The 9927-nt window shown below is 37.8% G+C and overlaps 1 protein-coding gene and 1 long non-coding RNA gene across 2 annotated transcripts in view; both read left to right on the forward strand.

Annotated features, from left to right (window-relative positions):
• The first annotated feature begins 810 nt into the window (after positions 1-810).
• Positions 811-9927, forward strand: part of LOC103385329 (immunoglobulin-like and fibronectin type III domain-containing protein 1) — a 12148-nt gene continuing 3031 nt past the window's right edge. Inside the window, 11 exon segments of the mRNA XM_025059153.1 lie at positions 811-838; positions 1033-1092; positions 1988-2110; positions 2232-2397; positions 3619-3923; positions 4434-4960; positions 6276-6431; positions 6937-7078; positions 7174-7467; positions 7926-8222; positions 8440-8444. Coding sequence (XP_024914921.1) covers positions 811-838; positions 1033-1092; positions 1988-2110; positions 2232-2397; positions 3619-3923; positions 4434-4960; positions 6276-6431; positions 6937-7078; positions 7174-7467; positions 7926-8222; positions 8440-8444 — 2103 coding nt within the window.
• On the forward strand, positions 4985-6141 carry LOC112487651 (uncharacterized). The gene is made up of 3 exons (XR_003050955.1): positions 4985-5171; positions 5535-5603; positions 5748-6141. It is a non-coding gene; the product is annotated as an uncharacterized LOC112487651 (long non-coding RNA).

Here is a 9927-nt window from a genome sequence, read left to right on the forward strand (position 1 = left end):
TAAACGTCGGATTCCTTCCGTCGGAATCTCGTAGTAGCATTAACTTCAACCCATGATAAAACGCTACATCTGCAAAACGGCATCTATATCTGTGTATCCAACACACCCACACAGGACCCACTAGAGATGATGCCTTCAGGAACACCTCCCCTCACATCTCAAGAAATGTAACAGAGATGACCTGTTGACCTCGCTGCGTAGGTAAAAACGGACGGACGCCAACAGATGCAGAACGTCTGGCAGTTTAATACGAGTATTGCCACAAATGACAAACATATTTGTCATGGTCAGACATAGCTGAAGGCAACTGGCGAGGCCCGTTTCATAGTGTTTACAGTGACTTTCATCTCAGTGATGTGTAAAACACTTTATTGTGTCTATTCTCGTGGAAGTGGTGCCTACAAGACAAGGGCAGGAGACAGACATGAAACCAGAACCAGAACTGTTGTTGTCAATGATACTAAGAATTCATCCATTTTCCATCGGCAGGCCACTCTGAGGACAGCTGCCAAAATGTGGAAACGAACAAAGACCTCAGGTATTTTTATGGAATTTGTAGTTGAAATGTCGGCTTAATTAGTCAAGGTTATTAAGAATTAAACTGTATTAAAGTAGTATTAAACTGGTTATTTGTTTAATAAATAACCATACATGCATGCACAATGACAATAATTTTATATTAAAGTAGATCTAGTGCCATGTATTATTATGTTATTTTACATTAGGATTTCTTTTAAATTTTTAAAACTGCATTGTCTGAATAATTCAATTTTTTCAATGTATACTCTAATGCACATTAAATAACAGATCATGTTAAATAATCTTTTGTCTTCCATTAGTAATGTAAAAAAAAAAGCTTTCTGACTACTGTGGGAATAATTTGCTTTTTAGTATTAAAAAGGATCAATCTTACATTGAACTTGCATCAAATATATTTTTCAGTAAAAACAATGTCTTAAATAGAACATTTTTTATGTGAATCGAGACTTCATCTAATTGAGTTTTTTTTTCTTTTCTTTTTTTTTTAAACAGGTTTCTCCATTGTCCATCGATATATTCAACATTTTAATGAGGTTTCTGGCAACAAGACAGGTAAAGAGAGAGATTAGGTTTTTATCTAAAAAAAAAACACTGCTTTCAGGTCTGGCTGCATGACTGCCCTGCATGGGTCATTATGTGAATAATGGAGTAAATATTGAATAATACATTGTGTAATATTGAATGCATAAAAGCCATCATGGCTTTACGCTGTCAGCCTCAGTTATCAGTTCACTACCTTTCAGATCAGTCACTCTTAGTTAAACATCTGACAGAACGGCGTTTCATCCATTCTGTCATCGTTACATTAATCATCTTTTTTTCCCCGTTTGATCTTTTTTGAGTGAGGAGAGACTGATAACAAAATGCCTGACAGCAAAGTTTATATAGATGGAAAATGACAGAAATTTCATGCCCAGCAGAGTGTTCAGTAAGAGATCCAGATCAATGGCTGCGTGTAGTTTCACTTTGACTGACATTGGCATCAAAGTTAAACCAGTTTAGGCTGTGGAGTTAAATGAAAATGATCATTTTTATGATATGTTTCTAACTTAACAGGGATTTTGAGATAGCCCAGTCAATAAATTCTAAGATTATCATTATGAACATCTGATATTTATGACAATAAATATTTCTTGAACTGCTGATTTTACTGAATCAGGTTTTTCTACAGCCTAAAGAAATTAACAATTATCATCAGATTTTACAGTTTTTCTATAGCCTAAAAAAATTAACAATTATCATCAGATTTTACACCAAACTACTGTATTATGGAAACCTGTGTAAATTACTGGAACTCCTGAAGTAGCAGACAAGGAACTTAGTATCTTAAATTAGTTTTTTTTTGTCTTTTTAACATAACAATAATATAAAAATATTCACAATTATTTAATGCCGTTGAACAGTAACCTGATTGACGCAAATACTTATGTTTACCGTACTCGTTCAGTTGTCATCCGTAAGAAATCTAAGACCGCCGGAGTGGTGATTACACAGTACGACACCAACATACCAGAGGGAAACAGCACTCCAGACATCGTGCGCAAACCAGTGTCATTAGCTGTGCAAGAAGGTGAGTTGGTTTTGATTAAGAAAGCAACAAGACTGGCATCTGTCTGTAAATGACACCTAAAGGCTGCAGCAAGTGAACATATTACTGAATTATGGATACATTTCTGAAATTAATCAATCAGGAAAAGTAGCTGTTTTCAAGGCAGTGGTAAAAGGAGATCCAACACCTGAGGTGACTTGGAGGAGACTTAAAGGAACCCCATTGGACAACGACAGGTTCAAGACTAAATATGATGCATCATCTGGAGAATGGACACTAGAGGTCAGTAAATGCAGGAGATGTGCTTTGTTACACATTTCTTAAACTGGTCTGTAATTTATATATAATTTTATTTTATTTATTTACTTCACCAAGATTCACCACGTGTCTTCTGCTGACGCTATATAATTTTATTTTATTTTTATTTTTTTGAAGATTCACCACGTGTCTTCTGCTGACGAGGACACCTACAAATGCTTTGCTGCAAACAAATACGGAAAAGCCGTCTGTACGGCCACATTAACTGTGACTGGGGGTGAGGAACTAATGCAGAACAATTCTTTCAACCTGAACATAGGTTTTCAAGTTTAATTTAATTTAATCCTGAAGTACAAACTCATTCCTGTCAAACTCAGGTAGCACAAACGGGTTTGGTGATCTGAATTTGATTCTCAAGAAAATGGAAGAGAAGAAAAAGGAGAGGATGCAAAATATGTCTACGGTACGACACCTTCGTTATCATCAACCAAATCATAATGACTGAAAAGCAAATGCATTGTTTTGTTGTCATAGTATGTGGAGTACGACTCATTTATTTGGTGTATAAAATACTGAAACAAGATTTGACAAATCAAAACTTGTTAATCCACAATAAAAACTGAAACATGACGTTTCTTCAAACCACTTTTAATTATTCGATAACATTCTCTAACAATGAGATTGCTCAGGATGGGGGGGTGATAGAAAGGATGAATACTCTTTTCTTATGTACACAGATGTTTGTTGAAGGACATTTGTCCACAAACACTGTTCAGCAAAGGTCAGCAATATCCTGGGCATTATTGATTGTACACAAGAGCTTCTCAAAGTCTGACAGAGTGAGCAGCGCTCCCATGAGACCCCTGCACTCCCCCACACCGTTTCAGCCCTCTAAACAAAAATGCAAACATTATTAAGTAGTCTAGTCACAGTGTGTGCATTTTGTTCTGCTTTTGTTAAATCGTTGAAGGTACGTGTTATTTTGTCTGTAATCATCCTGTGTACCTGGCAGGAGGGTCAAGTTCCCTACGATGATACAGAGAAGCTCAGTTGGAAAAGCAATGACAGAACAAAGGATTTCAGTATAAGGAGCCTGATCCAAGAAGGTTTGCGGGGCATAAATCAGCTAGATTTGGAAAAGCTGTGTCGTCTGAACATAGGCCTGAGTCAAGATGCTGAAGAGGTTAACCTCCTCCTCAAAGAGATTAAATGTAAGTTTGTGGAAAGAGACCATTGGAAAAGAAAAGACCATTAAGATCGGAGTTTTGAAGAAAGGACATTTTAATGTTCTTGTTTTTTCTAGTTTCAATGATGGACTTTATTGTCAAAATTCAAGAGACTTCAGTACAAGAAAGAGAGGACGCCCTCTTTGAGTGTGTCCTGACACACCCACTACCTAGCATCACGTGGATGGGCAAGGGCAGCGCTCTGGAGGATGGAGAAAAATATAGCATCACGGTATCCGACCATAAACTGATTCACAGGTTGACGATCAAGGACTGCACGCAGCAGGACAAGGGCATTTACTCAGCTGTGGCTGGCATCACATCCTGCAGTGCCTGGCTGGTTGTGGAAGGTAAATAGTCTGTACTTAAATCCTGAGTTCTTTAGGCCAGATGACCACTTCAAGAGCCTTACGCTGCAGGCAGCAAAGCTGTCAGGGCAGCGGTGTATGACTCATCACCACCTCCTGGTGTCAGACAAACAGCACTTGAGATTAGGTATTGGTGCTAATACCGATTTATTATCATTCAAAAATGCTTTCACTTGAAAGAATACATAAAAAGTTAAGTGTTCATCAGCTCCTCATTTTATTCTCAAAACTAGTGCAATTTATTCTTTGAATTATGAAACATCTGATCACTGCTCGGTCGATTCATGCAATTGTGTATTATTTTACTCAATTCTTGTTTTGTTGTATGTTTATGCTAAAGTTTGTGAAACGGGCAAAAAAAAAAAAAAATTCTGATAAAATCCCTTAATGCCTCGTTACACCGTTGATACCAAACAAATCATGAGCATTTGATCAGAATGATTACGAAATATTTTTTACAATTATAATTCATGACATTTTTTTATCATGTAGCCGAAGATGACCCAACAACTGCTACCAGGAAAAAACCTCGGAGAACCACTGTGGCAGGTGGGGCGCACACAGACCTTGAGAAGGTTGCCAAAGAGCAACAAATAAAAAGTCAGAAGGAAATGGAGAGGATTCTCGAAGCGGTAAAGGCGAGGCACCAAGAAGGACAAGTCAAGTGGGAAAAGACATTTACAACTGAAGGAATGGATGGTGGAAATGCTTCAGTCACAGGACTGATTAGAAATGACTGGGGAGAGCGTGAAGATCCTGAAACGGCAAACGCTGCTGGAAGGTCTGAGCAAACAGGAAGCCAAGAGAAAGTAAAAACAAACAGACAAAGTGAAGATGGAATGGCATCTAATTTAGGTAGTTCATGGTGTGTGGAAGATGCCACAGGCGTAATCAATGAACTGGAGAAAACAAAACGCACAACAACAGGTCGGGTGGACTTTGACAAGATAGAAGGTAATGTCAATCTATATCCACGGCAAAGTGAATCTCCAACACTGAACGTGAAAAGTCAAGGTGAGTAGGAAACAGTGTATCAGAGTGTATTATTAAAACTATTACTATTCGTCTTCAGGACAAAACTTATGCACAAAGATGACTCTTTTATTTGGAAATATCTGTTATATTTGTCACGTACACTGACAGACAAAATAAGATGTTCTGATGATAATGAGGACATGACGGAATCTGATGACAACTCAAGAGGAAAGATCAACAGAGACAGAATAGATGGTGAGACATTACACTGAGAGCTCTGGGTACTGTTTGTTCTCATTGTTGATTACTGTGGAAACAAATATGACTAATTAGACTGCTGGGATTTATATTCATATTTTTGGATACACCTGTGTAGTACTTTTGTAGTTACCCTTGAATGCTAAATATAGGATATAGTAACATTTGGCAATATCTGTATCACAAAAAAAAAAAAAAACTACGCTGCTCCATACCTCCACACACACTACACATTCTTTCACAAACAAACTCATGCATATTACCATTAAAAGTACAAATTCAATGACCAGCACCAGTCTACGGAAATCTAAACTTTAAATATTCACTGTCACACTTCCTCGGTTGAAATGTTTACCACAGGTCAGAATGAAGAGAATGACTCAAAACTGGGCTCAGACCACAAGAAGGTTCAACTCCATCAAATACCTGGTGAGTAACAAAAGCACAACTTTGGATTGTCACTGATACTAAGAAACTTTAACTGCAGCTTTGTCAAAAAAAAAAAAAGTTTGACCTTTTTGAGATCCATTACAATACTTTAATACTAGCAAAATTTCATTTAATCTATTTGAGATTCACTTGGATCCACCGTTGTCAGAGAGTCAGTTTCATCTGACTACAATGAACACTCTGGCCCCCAAGTCAAGCACCTGACACCATTAAAACAAAGACAAGAGCCGAAGGAGGGAGACAATGGTAAGAGGACACAACAAAAGATATGAAATATAATTATATTTTAATCCCCAACAGTTAACTCTCTCAGTGATCAAGCTTAACATTAATAAGAGAAATGTTGTAAAGATTTAGACCAACTCTAACCTGAAGAAAAATGTTTTAAAGAACACAGTGACTGTGATGAGGCTGTTGATGCCACTGCTCCACATACAAGGCGGATAAAGCAGGGCCCATTGATAGAAGACCATATGACTGGTAAGTGACAAGGTCTGACAGAATACCAGCAAACTACTTTGAATCTATACAATACTTCACCAAATAACTTCAAATATATAAAAGGTGACTTACAGCAAACTGTTTTAAAATATAAAATATATAACTTAAGCATTAAACTGTAGCAGTTGATATGATTTATATCCTCCACAGTCAGGGGCTAAAGTTAATGGCTATTTCTTAGATCCAGGAGTCCAGTTCATATGGGGATTAATCGATGTCAGCGCCATCATCAATGAAAAGGCTGAACTGACATGTAAACTCAGCAGTGACGACTGTGACGGAGCCTGGTTTAAAGACAGTCAACAGGTTAGTCATCAGTCTTCTGGCTGTGTTGGTGATGATAGAGTATTAAATCCCATTATCAGTGGTTTTGTCATACATTTGTCATTCCTATGTATACATTATAAAGGTATCAAAGTTTCAGTTTCTTCTTTCTCTCGTCTTAACTGTCTCATACATTTGTCACTATCAAAGTTTCAATCGGTGTGTTTCTTCTTTCTCTCGTCTTAACTGTCCACTTGCGGAACCAATACACCAAAAGCGGAAAAAACAGTTAATTATCGGTATTCTTGATGTGGCATCTGCTGCTAATGTGGGTGACAGAAAATCACTACAGCATGTTCAGTGCAGCTGTAGTCTTCTGTTTTGCTCCAAAAATCTGGCAGATGTCTGGACACATTGGGGTTATTTGAGACACAATACAGCTGTACACAAGTCCTTGAAGCATGCACCCTTTCCGTTTTGAATGACTAACTAACTTGGTGTTGCTTTTACCTCTGAATTCTCATCCATCTGCCTTCGCTTCTACCAGATATCCCCAGACGACAATTTTATTACTACCCAGGATGGTGCGATCCATAAATTAACAATTATCAGGTGCATGGAGGAACACTCAGGGAAATATCGCTTTGAAGCAGATGGCCGTAAGACCGAGGCTACGATCAGTGTGAAAGGTTTGGGATATAAAAAATTACTTCCTCGGAATAACAAAACTTCTTGCTGTTAAATAAAAGCTATGCAATGTCTCATGACACTGACTTTCATTTAGATCCGCCAAGGTTCGATCCTGAAGACCTCAGTGCTTTCACCCAGCCCGTTACAGTTAAAGTGGGTCACAATGCCATCTTCAGACTGCACTTTGTTGGCCATGAACCAATAAAAATTCAGTGGTACAGAGAGGGGGAAGAGCTCCAGGAGGACAGCAACACAAAGATAGAGAAATCTTTGAGTTGCAGCCGCTTGCTCCTGGGCAGGTGCCAGAGGAAGGAAACAGGAGAGATCAAGATCAAGCTGAAGAATGACCACGGTGTTGCTGAGGCAATTTCATTTCTATCCGTGCTTGGTGAGTAAATGAATAATACTGCAGAACTAAAAGTAAAAGTATTTATTATCCTGTAAACCCATTCCTCAGTAGCACCAACTTAGCAGATTCTGCACTACCATAAAAATTAAATTCATCATCATCTAAAAGATGAAAATATAAAGAGATGTGTAAACGTTTTATTCTGTCTATATAAAAACATTGTCACATCTCACTGAGCCCATCTGCACCTGGTTTGTGTACCCATTTCCTGAATGCAACTCTCCATTGAACAAGTTAATAATGAGGCAAAAATCTCAATCTGTCTTTGTGGGTTTTACATTTTACAGAACAGAGCTCAACAAACATCCTGTTCAAACTACAACTGTGCTTGTGGCCTGCAACACGGATCAACTTTTACAACTAAAATTAAAGACAGAGGTTGTATATTCAAATGTCACACACTGATATATTAAGTACTTTCTTTTTGATCGTTTCAGATAAACCCACTTCACCCCTGGGTCCTCCAGAGGTGACAGAGAGTTCAGCTTCATGTATACGGTTTAAGTGGCGCCCTCCAAAGGACGACGGTGGCTCACCAGTGACAAACTACATAATCGAGCGCCGGCAGGTGGGAAGGAACACCTGGAAGAAAATAGGGGAAATCCCAGGTGTACCGAGCTTCAGTGACACAGACGTGGACCACGGACGGAAATACTTTTACCGCGTTCAAGCAGTGACCGCCGAGGGCACGAGTGAGGCTATGGAAACTGACGAAATGCAAGCAGGCACGCTGGGTGAGCAAAACAAACACACAAGAGTTTTTTTGTGCACTAGTTTCTTATTTCAAGAAATTTTAAATTAGTGTACATACCCGAGGTAGTCACAGCTCAGTGACTTCAACGGTGTGCTGATTAATATCTTCAATTCTGAAGTAAGGAATCCACAGATCTGTCGCATGTGATTCCCAAGATTCCAAATTGCCTTCTCCAGGACAATATTCAGATTTTCAAGCTTTCATGTGGGGGGGAAAAAAAAGCATGGAGGTTAACGGTATTGCTGCAGAAGTATACACATGAACAGTTTTTCACCTTACTTTCCACAAATTAAAAACAACTGTCTAGAGATCTCTTTATTCTTCAGCCTAGTCATCTTCTTAATGTTTTTCCTAAGGCAGAAGGGATGTTTAAGAATAAAGAAGTTAATTTTTTAGATTGAATTAATTTATTAGTAAAGTACCAAATTTAAGAAAATAACGTTGTAGTATTTCTATTTGTAAGTTTTACAAGAATATTATAGGGAGAAAGTCGTACATTCACAAAACAATTATTTATATATTATATCCATCCATCCATGGTCAACCACTATATTATATATTTTATTTTAAAAAATTCTCGTATTGTCACGGAAAACTAGTACATTTTCAAGAATAAAAAAATGGCTCTAGTAAATTTGTTAGAAGCAGTAAACTTAGTGAGTAAAATCTTAGTATAACTAGTCACAAGTTCACATGGAAAAATAATTTCTCACAGTTCTTAAATTTACTAAAAAATAATAATTTGTTGTTTTCAACATTATTTTCTTACTTTTTTCCACCCAGTTTGGTCCTTTAACGGAGATAATTTTTAAAGATGGCGCCGGTGTTTGTGACTGTCAAATATGCTATGTTTTTTCTACTTTATCTGATACTAATTTTGGAATGACACCAACTCGTCGTTGATGTATGATCATTAAAAAATATTAGATTATCTTCGAACTAGGTAAAATCTGCTAACGTGATTAAAAAAGATGTCTCTTCTCCGTTCTTGGTTGTAATGGCGGCTTACCTGCTCCGTGCCGTGGCTCCACCTCGCTCCAGGCAGCAAACACACCGAGTGAAGCCGGGAACCGGCGGCTTCTGTAATTAAAAACCACCTTTGACGCTTAACCCTAACTCCGGGAATTATATCGAACTTCCGCGTATAGTAACAACAAAACATAACATCGCACTACTTAGCAATGTAAAACAATCTTCCCACCCAAGGCTGTTTAAAACAATACTATTGTAAAAGACATTACAATGCGTGGCACTACCTTTTTCAAACTCCAACAAGTTTTTGTAGACTTTAGAGAAGTTTTTGTGTTATATTTTTGGAGGGTGACTCTCCCAAACTCGCTTTACACACCTGGGCAATACAAGCTAATTAACGATGTTGCCGATGTTTCTCGCGAGAGAAACAGGTAGCGGTAGGCAAGTCCAAAAGAGCCCTGATAAGAGATGCCCTTTGATAGATCAAAATTTGTTTTATTATGATTATAAGTCATATATTTAAAAAAGAAAAAATATTTCACAACGTAAGTGCGATATTCCTTTTATTTATTATGACTACTGGAGAAGTTGCTTGTAAATGATCGGCTGCTGACTGGAGGCAATGCTGCCCTCTGCTGGGCGTTGAACTGCAGTGCAGTTGACTCTGTTTTAATGCAATTTGTATCATAGACCGATAATGTTCTAATGTTCAA

This window comes from Cynoglossus semilaevis, chromosome 10, assembly GCF_000523025.1.
Source record: "Cynoglossus semilaevis isolate Cse_v1.0 chromosome 10, Cse_v1.0, whole genome shotgun sequence".
Lineage (NCBI taxonomy): Eukaryota > Metazoa > Chordata > Actinopteri > Pleuronectiformes > Cynoglossidae > Cynoglossus > Cynoglossus semilaevis.